Below are 13,849 nucleotides of genomic sequence, written 5' to 3'. Positions count from 1 at the left end.
AAAGCAGCTGCAAAGAAAGGGGGCTTAAACGTTCTCTGTTTGACATCCAGTCAACTTAGTGGGGGTAACTTTTTTGCATCCTTCCTTGGGTGCTTGGGGGAGAGGAGGGCTTTGGCCAGAATGTTGCAGTCCCTGAGTGCAATCCAAAAAGGGGGGAAGCAAACAACCCGGCATGAGAAAAGTAGCTTAAAAGTTTGAGACCAAATAATGAAATATGGCTAAGTACAAATATGGCTAAACCACATTCCCACGGATCTGCATAGAAGTATCTATGACTGGTATTCACAGACAGATGTTTAGACATACCAGTGCAGGTGAAAAGGGGCCGTGGTCCCTGAGCCTGCCTCTTGTGTTCTGCCTCCTCAGGCAATATCGGAGCCGAGCTGGAGTCCAACCTGGGTCTGATAGAGGAAATCAGAGGCTACTTAAAAATCCGCCGCTCCTACGCCCTCGTCTCCCTCTCCTTTTTCCGCAAGCTCCATCTGATTAGAGGGCAGACTTTAGAAGCCGGGTGAGTTTGCTCCGAGGGATCTCTGTTTCAACTGACCTTTGTGAAGGAGTTTGAGAACACCAGAGAGCAGAAGAATACCTGGTGGCATAGGGGGCAAGGGAGGCAAAGGACACATTTCAGCCTGTGGGCTGGCTCCCTCGCCTTGCTGGAAGCCCATGGCAGTAACCAGCCATAAAGGCTTCCCTATCTGCTCTCCAGGTGCCCCTGCCCCTTCCCTGCTTCTCTTTCCAGAGCAGCCCTCTTTGCCTTGCAGGAACTATTCCTTCTATGCCTTGGACAACCAGAACCTCCGCCGGCTCTGGGACTGGAGCAAGCACAACCTCACCATTGCCCGGGGGAAGCTCTTCTTCCATTACAACCCCAAGCTATGCCTCTCAGAGATCCACAAGATGGAGGCCATCTCTGGGGCCAAGGGGCGCCAGGAGAAGAACGACATCGCCCACAAGACCAATGGAGACCAGGCTTCTTGTAAGGCTTTGCACCTTGTGCAAGGGGCCGCCTTGTAAGGAGGGACTGGGGTGGGGCAAGCAGGCCTGCAGGGGAGACAGCTGGATTAAGGTGAAACTTTCTGCTCATGCTCAGGAGCACTCCTTGGGGCTTGCATATCCTTGAGTAGGACCTAATTGTGGTAGATAGCTCATTGGACAATAATAGCTCTAATGGAGATATTCTTAATAATACTAATAGAGCCCAGCTATAAAAACCTTAGTCAGTCTTATGAGCATTATGCATGTTGGAGCAGCTGAAATTGCTCGCAAGGAACCTGTTCATCCCACAGAGCCTTATCTTCTTGGTGCTCAGTGTGCAAGAGATGGTGTCTTGGAAGAGGTATGTTTCCTTTTGTCTTGGGAGGGAATGTTTCTTCTCAGACAGCCTTCCTGGGCCAGGTGCAGGACTTCTCTGCTGACCCCACCCTGAGAGGTGGGAGCAAGGGGTGGCAGGCCTGGTGTGGGTTTCTGCGTAGTTTGTTTTGAAACAGTGGACTGTCTATCAGGCCTATGTTTGGCTTTTGCTGCATTGCCTCTGCTTTCTCAGCTTAGAAAATTCCCAAGCTAATCTGTCAAATTGGAAGCATCCTGCTGATGTTGATGCACATTTATTCAGTTCAGCAGAGCAAACTCATCCCTTTCCTGTGCATGGGGATGTAAGGCTGGCAGATCATTAGTGTGAGTGGCTTGGCTTACTTCCTTGCTGTTCGGCCACTCCTGCACCTGCCTCTTCCTCCTCTGAAGACCATGGAACACTCTCTCGCACACTGTCTCCCCTGCCCCAATAAGAAATGCAGCCAGCCCTCTGAAGTTCCTCCCCTTGCTATGTGGAAGTGTCCTGTGCTTTAGGTAGCTGTCAGAGGACTTTCTTTTCCCCCTTCTACTGTCCCGCAGCCTCATTTGCAGAACTTGGACTGATGAGTCCAGCAGGTCCAGACCCCACTCCCTCTATTCCCTTCCTTCCCAGGGGCCCACAGGGCTCCATTCCTGAAAGTCCCAGGTGTCCTAGGGCCAGTCTTCTTTTGACTCCAGAGCGGCGGTTCTCTTCTTTGCACAGTGGCATATATGTGTATGTGCCAGTGCAAATCTTGTGTCCCCCTTCTGCAGGTGAGGATGATGTGCTGAAATTTTCCTTCATCAATACGGACAGCGACAAGATTGTGCTGAAGTGGGAGCCCTACTGGCCGCTTGACTACCGTGACCTCCTTGGGTTCATGCTCTTCTACAAGGAAGCGTGAGTGAATCGAACCCTTGTGAAAGTCGGATTTGCCAAACACCGTGGCTCTGTGGTGCCTGAGTCGCCAGAATTCCCCACTCCCAAGAAGCCAGTCTGTCTCTAACAAAGACTATAGTGTGTGTGTGCAGGCAGGTTGCACAGGAGTGGGAAATAAGTTGGCATGTATGCTGTGAACAGTGAAGAGGGCAGCCCTGCAGACCACTGGCCAGTCTGACTTTAGAGAAAGAGCCCTTCCCCTCTCCATGCCTCTGGACTCCTCAGTCTCTTTGCTGCCAACCAGGGTATAGCGAGGGGCGTCAGCCAGGTCACCAGCCAGGTGCTCAGCTGCCTGTTGTGTTTTTTTGCACTAACGGCCCTCCTTTGTTCTCTTGCTTCTGGGGCCAGCCCCTTTCGGAACGTGACAGAGTTTGATGGTCAGGACGTCTGCGGTTCCAACAGTTGGACGGTGGTAGATGTTGAGCCTCCTACGCGGACAGTCCAGCCAGGGTGGTTGCTACGGAACCTGAAGCCCTGGACCCAGTACGCCATTTTTGTGAAGACGTTGGTCGCCTACTCTGATGAGCGCAAGTCGTATGGGGCCAAGAGCGAGATCATCTACATCCAGACCAACGCCGCCAGTGAGCATGGCAGCCTAGGATTAGGAGTAGGGCGTTTGGGGAATGAGCTACTTGCAAAGTCCTTCCTGGGTCAAGGGAGGCCTAGCCATATGCCTGCTTTTCAGGCTGTGTTAAAGCAATCTTGCAAATGCCAATCAAGCAGAAGCATTCATGAATTAGAACCTGTTCTCTCTGATGTGTAAAGTATGACCACTGTTGGTCTTTATAATACACGAGGATCTAAAGGGTGTTTCTGTGTGGGGCTCAAATGTTGTCCAGGTAGTCCATGGTGACTGCAATCTCCCTTACTTTGGTAAGTTGATGAGTGGGTGGGGCACACTGTCACATTTCTTGATAAATTCCATTTCTCATGCTGAATTTGCATCTTTGAAGCCCCTTAGTTGAAGGATATTGTGTCTAAAGACACTGTCATTTCCTACCACTGATTTCAGCCCTTATTTTGTACCCAGATGTGTGTGCTCTTGGGTAGAGAGACTGTTCTAGCCAGCAGGAGGGGCATTGGGGGCAGGTGATGGTGTCCTTTGTGGTGATGTCTGGCTCTGCTTCCTCCCCCAGTGCCTTCTGTCCCATTGGATCCATACTCCGTTTCCAACTCCTCATCCCAGATCATCCTGAAGTGGAAGCCGCCCGCTGAGCCCAATGGGAACATTACACATTACAGGGTATCCTGGGAACAGCAAGACGAGGACAGTGAGCTTTACGAGCTGGATTACTGCTTAAAAGGTAATAGGCCCCGGCTCCTTTCCATTTTGCTTGGCCAGCCCTGGTCTCTGCTCTGCTCTGACTGCCTGGCCAGGAGCACCGCTTGCCTTTCCCTTCAGAACACAAAATGTCGAATTCATTTATTATACTGGGCCTGATGTAATATATAACTTTGCCAGGCTGGGCCATGTATGCCAGAAAATGTATCTTTGTATCGAGATACGTGATATCCTTATTGATGGTTCCTCTATATATTTGTGAAATAGCCTGGGGGGTAGAATGTGTCCGGGTGTCCCGAGTTGGTTGCACCCTGATTGGCCCTGCCCCTACAGCTCCTGCCCTCCCTCCCTGGACGCTAGCCACGTTCCTCTCAGACGCGCCAGAGACATAGAGAGACACGCAGAGCCCTGCCAGACCGAACACAAGCCCTCATTCCCTCCTATCGCTCCACCTGCGAGGGAGGCAGAGAGAGACACAGAGAGAGCTGATCAGCCCTGCTTCCCTCCTAAGAATGAGCCCTAATTATCTGCTATGGTTCCTGCTGCCACGGAGAGAGAGACACAGAGAGAGCCGCCCCTGCTGCAACGGAGGGAGAGAGACAGAGACACAGCTGCCCCAAATTGCACACCAGCCCTGCTTCCCTCCTACAAGCCAGCCCTGATTACCTGCTATGCCTCCTGCCGCCAGGCACACCGAGAGACACGCAGCAAGAGGGAGAGGGAGAAAAAGAGACACTGAGAGAGATCTGCACCTCCCGGTGTCCTGGTTGCAATAGGCTTTCTTGCTAGTGAACTTTATAAAGGTGATTTCAGATGCCAAATGGCAATAGCAGGTTAATGACAATAGCAGGCTTGATTCAATTAGGTATAATATGGGCAGTAGGCATGGAAATACCAGCACTGGTTATAAGACAGGAAGCCTAGGTCTCAGTTCAGTCTAGGGAGATGCAAAGCATAAATGAACATGTCTGACATTAGAAACCACAACATTCAAAAAACAGTGGGGGAACATTTTCATCTTCCAAGATATTCAGTTGCTGACCTAAGAGTAGCTGTTCTCTTACAAAGAAATTTCAAAGGGAGATTAGGAAGAGAGACTGCTGAACTGCAAGAGATAATAAAAGCTTAAGATGTATCCTCCTGGACTGAATCTAGACCTAGTTTTCTTGTCTCATTCCCAATGCTGGCTATTGTCATTTGGTATCTGAAATCATTCTGCTCTCCAAGATATAAAGACCAATGGACTCACATTCTAGCTGTATCTGAAGAAGTGAGCAGTGGCTCACAAAAAGCAACAGCCTGCCACATTTTTTTTTACTCTTAAAGATTAAAGAAGAAACCTAACAGCACAGCTTGCAATCTTTATGTGTGGAAAGAAGCAAGAACCCACACATAAAGATTGTAAGCTGTGCTGTTAGGTTTCTTCTCTATCTCTCCCCCCCCCTTCATCTGTTAGAACGGAAGAGAGGAATGTGTTGATTTCAGTCTGGGTGATTAATTGATTGATTTTAGGTTTAGATTTATACAACCACCCCTTCCAGATACCAGCTCAGGACAGTTTACAAAATGATAAATACATTAAAACATTAATCATAAATGGTAAAACCATAAAATGTTAAAATTATAAGAAGGCCAAGGATTCCAATCACCAGCACATCCTACTTGCAGATTTATAAACTTTCAGATCTTATTTGTTCTAGGGGGAGGGGGGGCTCTTTCAGAGTCTAATGGAAGGAGGCCAGTTGATGTCGGATCATAGATCATTCATTGGCCACAACCAAATGCCTAGCGGAAGAGCTTTGATTGGCAGGCCCTTCAGAACTGTGAAAGCTCCTGAAGGGCCTGCAGATCTTCCAGGAGCTCATCCTACCAGGCTGGAGCCAGGACCAGCTGGCAAAGTAAGAGGGGAAAGAGACAGACTTGTTGAACTGGAACACAAGGAACCATAAATGTATTTTAAAATTAGCCATCTACTTCCAGTCATTAAACAACGAAATGCAATCCAAGTGTTGTAATTTCTAATCCTTTTGAAGGGGTGGGGGGAGGAAACCCCAGACAGGCACAGAAAAATCTGATCTTTTAAAAAAAGAAACCTTTTCAGAATAACCCCAAATAATTTCCTTTTAATTATTCTTTCCCCTTATCCCAGAGCATCTCTTTGCCACGCCCTTTCCTTTGAACGCGCATGCATATGATCAAGTCTCAAAAAGAAAGAGCAAAGTAGGGCAATTTTATTGTCAATTATGCTTGTCAGAAGAATCCCTCCCTTTGAAGAAGTGTGTGGGAGCAGGAAAAGTTTATACCTGCAATAAAATTTAAATGTTGTTGGTCTTCAAGCTACCATGGTCACACACATTCTCTCTCTCTCACTGTCTCTTTCTCTTCCTTCCCAAAAGAGGAGGAGAAGGGAGACAGCCTTGTTTTGCATCTCTCCTCTGTGACTGAGGGAGCCAGGCAAAAGCAAGCCATGAGGCAGCAGCAGCCCCAAAGAAGGAAGCAGGACAGAGCCAGCTGCTCATGGGCCCATTTGAGCCCTGCAGGGGCCAGCTCCAGCCTGGCCGTGTGTTTGACACTCCTGCTTTAGAGGCTGAGCCAGGGGATGGGGATGGGGCCTTTTCTGCAGTTGTCTCCCCAAGTTACAACTCTCTGCTCTTGCATAGATTTGCCTGGCATAGTTTGACAGCTTCCAAGAGGATTAAAATACAGAAAAATTAGAATTGTGCGGAAACTCCCTGGGAATAATCTTATTAAACTTTGTGGGTCTTCAAGGTGCCCCTGGACTCAAACTTGGTTCTATTGTTAGCATTGTTTTGAAAGACCCAGCGTGGTTGTCGTGGTTAAGAGCAGCAGACTCTATTCTGGAGAACTGGGTTTGATTCTCCTCCTTCATATGCAGCCAGTGGGGTGACTTTGGGTCAGTCACATTTTTCTTAGAGCTCTCTCAGCCCCACCTACCTCACAGAGTGTCTGTTGTGGGGAGAGAAAGGGAAAGTTGTTTGTAAGTCCCTTTGAGCCTCCAGTTAGTGAAACGCAGGATATATCCCCCCACACACACACACTCTTCTTCTCCTAGATATCTTTCTTTAGTGGCTGATGCAGCATTTACTCCCCAGACCCACTTCAGACTGGAAACATTTTAGATGCTTCTTGACAGTGTGTCTTGGAAGCACCCTGAGATCCAGGCATCAGGGCCACTCCTTGAGGATGCACAGGATTTCTGAATGAGCTGTTGAATAGGCAGGAACTGAAGGGGATCACCGTTTCCCCTCTCTTGGTTCCCCTCCTGTACAAACAACAGGAACTTCCCAGGGGGGCAGGGAGGGCGGGATAAAAAGTCTCCATTCTCAAAAATACTTTTAACAAAATAAATAATAAGTTACTGAACTGCCCTCGGTTCTGAACCATCTGTGGTTACCAAATCCTTCACATGCTGTTGCAATTACATTGCACAGGACTAGTAGAACTGTGTTAATCATAGAATCATAGAATCATAGAGTTGGAAGGGGCCGTACAGGCCATCTAGTCCAACCCACTGCTCAATTCAGGATCATAGAATCATAGAGTTGGAAGGGGCCATACAGGCCATCTAGTCCAAGCCCCTGCTCAACGCAGGATCAGCCCAAAGCATCCTAAAGCATCCAAGAAAAGTGTGTATCCAACCTTTGCTTGAAGACTGCCAGTGAATTTAATTTTAATTAAAATTAAATATAAAGATTAAAAAAAATTAAAATAGTATTAAATAATTAAAACCAGTTAACTCAAGCTGCATGAAAAAGAAGATGAGGAATAATAAAATTTGTTCAGGTTGGATTTAATTGGATGGATTATAGACAGGGATGCCAACAAACTAGAAAGTTGTTTCTAGGCCTCAACCATAGAGCTGGTGGAACAACTTTGTCTTACAGACCCTGTGAAAATGTTTAAGGTTCTACCCGGCCAATTAAACTTCCTTGGGGCTGAGGATCCTAAGCAGATGTTGTTCACTGGAATGTAATGTTCTTTGGGGAACATAATGGACAAGGTGGTCCTGTAGATACTAAGGTACCAGACTGTTTAGGGCTTTGAAGGTGAGAACCAAAACCCTGAATCTGATCCAGTCCCCAGTCTGGAGCCAGTGCAGTTGGGAGAGCACAGGTTGTATATAAGGACCTGCACAGCTGCGTCCTGGACCTGTTGAAACTTCCGGGGCGTGGCCGTTGTAGGGGCAGATCTCCTTGTTTATCATGAGTTCTATTTATTACTGAATTATAGGGTGATAATCACCCTTCCTGCTGTTCTGGTGTTTGTGTATTTTGCACGTTTCCCTGAATATTGTGGGATAGATCCCACAGGTCCATTCTGTGAGCAGTGCCACTTTCTTCCAGCACAAGAGACTCAAAGAAGGCTCCATGTGCTAGAGGGATGCACCTTTGCTAGTGGAATGTATCTGCAGCATCCCAACCTATGCTTGGTGGAACTGCAGGGGAGACATTCTGTAAACCCCCCCCCCCAACAAAGACAGCAGGTAGTCGGACCTTGCTAGGCCTTGTTTGTCACTCACTGGAGCCCTTCCCATCCCACCATGATACTTACCTTGGTCTCCTCCTTAGGTTAGGTATTTCCAAAGCTTCATGCATAAGTATGTGGCTGAGAATGCTTCTTTCTAAAGCAAGCGTTTATTTCAAAGCAGTCCTATCCAGGATGATTCAAAGCCGAATCTGGCTTGTCGAGTCAAAATGTAGTTCTTATCCCCTGACTTTCCCGCCCAAAGACACACATGCACAGACAAAATAGACTTTCATGTCCAGGTGCCATCTGGGAAAGCGTCCAACAATGATAACGTGAACAGCATTAACCTTGGAGCGTCCAGTGTTAGTACTTACAATGTTAACAGCACTTGTTACACTACTGAATAGTTTACAGACAGTCTAGGGCAGGGGTAGACAAACTGCGGCCCTCCAGATGTCCATGGACCACAATTCCCAGAAGCCCCTGCCAGCATTCGCAGTTTGACTACCCCTGGTCTAGGGCTAAGAGACAAACAGGCAAAACGCCTACACAGAGGTGTTTGCTGGCAGGGGCTCCTGGGAATTGTAGTCCATGGACATCTGGAGGGCCGCAGTTTGACTACCCCTGGTCTAGGGCTAAGAGACAAACAGGCAAAACGCCTACACAGAGGCGTTCGCTGGCAGGGGCTCCTGGGAATTGTAGTCCATGGACATCTGGAGGGCCGCAGTTTGACTACCCCTGGTCTAGGGCTAAGAGACAAACAGGCAAATCGCCTACACAGAGGCGTTTGCTGGCAGGGGCTCCTGGGAATTGTAGTCCATGGATATCTGGAGGGCCGCAGTTTGACTACCCCTGGGCTAAGGCATCTTAAATTATGGCAATAATCAGTACATTCTGACAATATTTCTTCAATGTTTTAAGCACTTTCAGATTATAAAGCAGATTAATACCAAATAGATTCCTGGCCTGCCAGGGGTTCTCATGCTTGGGTACCTGCATCATTATGCAGTTGTTTCTTTTACATCCAAGGTACATACCGTATGTACTCGCATATAATTCGACTCGCATATAAGCCGAGGCACCTAATTTCACCCATCCAGCCTCCCCCCCAACAAATACAAAAAAGTCAAGAGGATGAAAAGCTGCTGGTTTTTGTATCCCACTTTTCACTAACTGAGGGAAGGCAGCTCTTGGAAAACATGGCTGGGGGCTGCCAGGGTGGGGATTTCCCCAGGCCTGCTTCTCACAGTAGGGCTTAGCATTACTTCTGTAATGTTTATTCATTTGATGGACTACTTTTTGAGTCCTTGCAGGCTTGAAGCTGCCTTCCCGGACGTGGTCTCCTACGCCAGAATCAGAAGACATCCCACAGAATAACGGGAGCAAAAATGAGGAGGTCAACAGTCAATGCTGCAAGTGCCCCAAAACAGATTCTCAGATCCAGAAGGAGGTGGAGGAAACGGCCTTCCGGAAGACATTTGAGAACTACCTCCACAATGAAGTATTTGTTTCCCGGTAAGAAAAAACCTGGGCACATTTCTCTTCCCACCAGGCTGGAACGCCCCTTGTGTCACATGGCCTGCTTCCCTCCCAGAGCTGAAATTGACCTCTAAACCATTGGCCTTAGTAAGAAGGGTCATTTTTTGCCTGCCAGTTAAGCAGTAGGTTTTGGGCCTGCATCAAATTGATCGATTCAAGCAGAATTTCCTCCTCATCCTCCTGCACTGATAAACTGCTAGTTGTCCTCTGCATCATATGATGAGCTTTGAGCAGGAGGGCTAACAGCTCCTGCCTAGGTCAGAGTCCATCTTCTATCCTTTGGCTGGTTAGTGGGGCTTTACACTAGTTTGTATGATATTTTTAAAAAATAAGCAGACTGGGGGTTGCTCCCCTGTTGATGGGGCACTCCGCAACTCTTGGAACACTAAAGTGACGTAATTGTGTTCAGCTGAACAGAGAACTAAAGGTAAAGGTAAAGGTATCCCCTGTGCAAGCACCGAGTCATGTCTGACCCTTGGGGTGACGCCCTCCAGCGTTTTCTTGGCAGACTCAATACGGGCTGGTTTGCCAGTGCCTCCCCCAGTCATTACCCTTTACCCCCCAGCAAGCAAGCTGGGCACTCATTTTACCGACCTCGGAAGGATGGAAGGCTGAGTCAACCTTGAGCCGGCTGCTGGGATTGAACTCCCAGCCTCATGGGCAAAGCTTTCAGACAGCTGCCTTACCCCTCTGCGCCACAAGAGGCTCTTAGAACAGAGAACTAGGAACTTCCAAATAACTGACAGTATGTTGCAGGTGCAGGTTATAAAGCCTATGTCTGATGTAGCAGAAGAGGAGGGGTTTTGCTTCCGTTCCCCTATAACACCTTAGGGCCAGTTAGTAACACTGATGAACAGTAGATTTGGGACATGCAATGCAGAACTGTCTGGTGGCTCAGATGCACTGAGGAGGAGGTTAGATAGACTCAGTAAAGGAGGAGGAGAAACCCAGCGGTAAGCCTTGCTGTCTACTTTTACCTCTTCACTCCACTTGCTGGGATGGAACTTTGTCTTCTGGTCCTGGAACCAGCCTGATATTGCTCCAAGAGGTCTTGTCCAGTGCCAGTCTGTGCAGCTACTGAGCTGAGCTTGCTCAAGTCCTCCCGAGTCCTCTGCCGTATATGCAATATGGTAGACTAACATTTTGACGGTGAATATTTCAGTTTTTCTTCTAGAATTAATTGAGGGTGGCAGCTGGGTAAAAGTTGTATTGACTTTTGGAGCCATCATGCCCCAGATTACTTCCCTGTCTATCATCTTGCTTCTTTCTTTAGAAAACAAACAAACAAACAAGCACCTCAGCAGAACATCTGCACCTGGATAGGTTGGAAAAAACAGCCAGATGAAGAGGGGAGAGAGGAGTTTGATTCTTTGCTGTTGGGTTTTCTGTTTCATTTCATTCTTTGTGAACGTGGAGTGTAAACATGTCTATAGCTGCCTTCTGTGGAACCAGAGTTTTGGCCTGCTGCTCTCCCTGGCTTTGGGCTGGAGGGATTCTTTCCATGTCCTGTAACTCAACTTGAGTCTGGGGCCATCTTCTCTCACTCTTCCCACATGCTGTTCCACAGGCCAACCAGGAGGCGGAGGGATCTTGGCAGCATGGCCAACGGCACTGCAGTCGCACCAACTGTCCTTCCTGCAGTGAATGCTTCTGTGGCTGCCCCCGACGGCTCGCAGGAGTCCCTTCCCTTTGAGACAGAGGTTTCAAAGGAATTCCTGGTGATCTCCAACCTGCGTCACTTCACTGGCTACCGGATTGAGATCCAGGCCTGTAACCGCAAGATCCCCAAAAAATGTAGTGTGGCGGCTTATGTGAGTGCCAGGACCGTGCCTGAAGGTGAGCCAGCAGGGTCTGTGTAGCCTGCCTGCTGATGATCGGCCATTTCTGTAAGCGACTCACTTGACTGTGTTTTGTCACTAGCCAAAGCAGATGACATTGTTGGGCCTGTGAGCCACGAGCTGATAGACAAGAGCACTGTCCACCTGAAGTGGCAAGAGCCAAAGGAGCCCAATGGCCTGATCCTGCTGTATGAAGTGAACTACGGGCATCCTGGTGATCCAGAGGTGGGAGCATTCCCATTCTCCTGTCTCTCCCTAGTGCCCCTTATCTTCTTCCCAAGCTACAGCGTGGCATTCTGATGCCCTGTGTTTGGATGCAACAGCCACAGGGAAGATTCTGTAATCATACAAGACGGAAATAGAGGCAGACAGAGGGAGGGAGGGAGGGAGGGAGGGAGGGAGGGAGGGAGCGAGTTCCTTCCTGTATGTACTTGGAGCAGACAGGCTGCTGGACCCAGTCTGTTGCCCTCCTTTGGGAGAGCTGCAGCTCGGCCTCTGCTGGGGTTCCCCGTCACCTGTGGCAGAGCTGGTAGCCAGCTGCTCCTTCAGCTGTAAGGGAAGGTCAGTGTGTTTCTTCTGTCGCTTCCCTATCTCTTCCGTCTTTCAGGAACATCATTATTGCATATCTCGGAAGCATTTTGCCAAAGACCAGGGGTGCAAGCTGCGGGCATTGCAACCTGGCAATTACAGTGTGCGCGTCCGGGCCACCTCGCTGGCCGGCAACGGATCGTGGACAGAACCCACTTACTTCTACGTTTCAGATTATTGTAAGTTAACAAGATTCCTCAGGGCATTTCTCTATCTATCCAAAAGTGTGGAAAAGATAATAAATGTGACAGTCAGCGAACAGCGTAATTAAATAACCAATGATTTCCATTGTTTATGACACCATGAGAAAATCAATAAAAGGAAAAAGGAAAAATACATATCCGTGAAATCCTATGTATGTAAAAAAAAAAAAAACAGAGTTTAATAGAATAAAAGAACACCACAACTTCCCAAATGAAGATTCTGCTGTTGAGCAGAATTTAGCCACATGTGATAGCATTTATGTGTTAGGGAATCAAGAAAGGAAGATTTTCTGTTCCTCCTGGACATTCATTCATTCATTCATTCATTCATTCATTCATTCATTCATTCATTCATTCATTCATTCATTCATTCATTCATTCATTCATGTATGTACTTCTGTATCGCCGCTCCCACAAACTGCCTTGTGGCGGTTCGCAACAGTATCAAAATTCACCCCAAAAACAGTAAAACGATATAAAATACAAAAACACATTCAAGATGGGCAGCATTTTTAAATATTCTGGGTATCGATCACAGACCAGGAAAGGGTAGCCCTATTGTTTCCGCTCCTTGACTCCCAGAGGGCCAATTCCACTCCTAATGCGGGGCTGTTTTTATTTTTGATATCTCCCATTTAACAAGTTAGAAGGGCACCTGAGCAGAAGTTAATCTTGTTTTCAGAGCTTCCCCAGAGTTTCCCCAAAGAGTTTGCTGGTGCTACTTGCTTATATTCTATATACCTCCAAAGATGTGGAGGGAATGACCCCCTCCTGAGCCTTGTGCCCTCTGCCCCTCCAACGCTTCATTTACCCCTGAAGCCCTGTGACTGGAAGGCCAGGTGGGACCTGCCAGTATCCCTGGAGCCATCAGGCAAGCTTGGGCAGAAGAGCTGTGGGGCCAAGCCTGACCTTGCATTCTCTTTTTCTACCCCTGCCCCAGTGAATACTCCGACTAACCTCGTGGGGGTGATCGTTCCCATCATCTTCACTTTCTTCTTCATTGGTGTCATCATAGGAACCTATATCTTCATCAGAAAGAGGTGGGTGGCTCAGAGTGTGTTCTAAGGGGAGGTCATCTGGTCCCCTTGCGTTTAAGAATACTTATGCTGAGTGACTGTTCAGGTTGGGGGGAGGGGGAAGTAGTGCCTTCTGGACATTCAGGCCAAAAAAATCTTTCTTGAGCCAGCCAGTCACCTTATGCTCTTCTTCAGCACCTATTTAATTTTTCTCTAACATCATGGGGATTAGAAAACTCATTGATGCTTTTAAACAGTCACAGCATTAGATCTTTAAACTCTTTTGGTTTGAGCAAAATATCTCCTCTCCCTACCCCAGTTTCTGCGGCTGGTGCTTTCTGGGTGGTTGTGTTTGAAAGCACTGTTCTGCAGCCTAGAACAGACAGGCAAAGAATATCTCCTTGTGTTTGTTTCCCTTGTCCCTTCTAGGCAGAAAGAAGGACCAACAGGGCCACTCTATGCATCCTCCAATCCAGAGTACCTCAGTGCCAGCGATGGTGAGAAACGGGGCTTTCTGGTACTTCTGCACAGAGATGGTGATATTCACGGGTTTCCCTGCACTTTCTTTGCCTCCTACCATCCCACTGCCCAGGGCTGAATCTGCACTTACTTTGTTTATTCCG

The 13,849-nt window shown here is 48.0% G+C and overlaps 1 protein-coding gene across 2 annotated transcripts in view; it reads left to right on the top strand.

The window, feature by feature from the left end:
* INSR (insulin receptor) overlaps positions 1-13,849 on the top strand; it is a 93,758-nt gene that overhangs the window by 71,039 nt on the left and 8,870 nt on the right. The window contains exons 5-15 of one of the 2 annotated variants that reach the window (XM_077331819.1): positions 367-511; positions 765-979; positions 2,107-2,233; positions 2,621-2,853; positions 3,409-3,576; positions 9,347-9,557; positions 11,149-11,417; positions 11,502-11,644; positions 12,027-12,186; positions 13,151-13,250; positions 13,656-13,723. In XM_077331819.1, the coding sequence (XP_077187934.1) occupies positions 367-511; positions 765-979; positions 2,107-2,233; positions 2,621-2,853; positions 3,409-3,576; positions 9,347-9,557; positions 11,149-11,417; positions 11,502-11,644; positions 12,027-12,186; positions 13,151-13,250; positions 13,656-13,723 (1,839 nt within the window). The remainder of the gene's footprint in view (positions 1-366; positions 512-764; positions 980-2,106; positions 2,234-2,620; positions 2,854-3,408; positions 3,577-9,346; positions 9,558-11,148; positions 11,418-11,501; positions 11,645-12,026; positions 12,187-13,150; positions 13,251-13,655; positions 13,724-13,849) is intronic. The other variant, XM_077331818.1, reaches the window with a different exon arrangement.

Source organism: Paroedura picta, chromosome 4 (genome assembly GCF_049243985.1).
Source record: "Paroedura picta isolate Pp20150507F chromosome 4, Ppicta_v3.0, whole genome shotgun sequence".
Taxonomy (NCBI): Eukaryota; Metazoa; Chordata; class Lepidosauria; order Squamata; family Gekkonidae; genus Paroedura; species Paroedura picta.
This window is presented reverse-complemented; position numbering and strand designations above follow the sequence as displayed.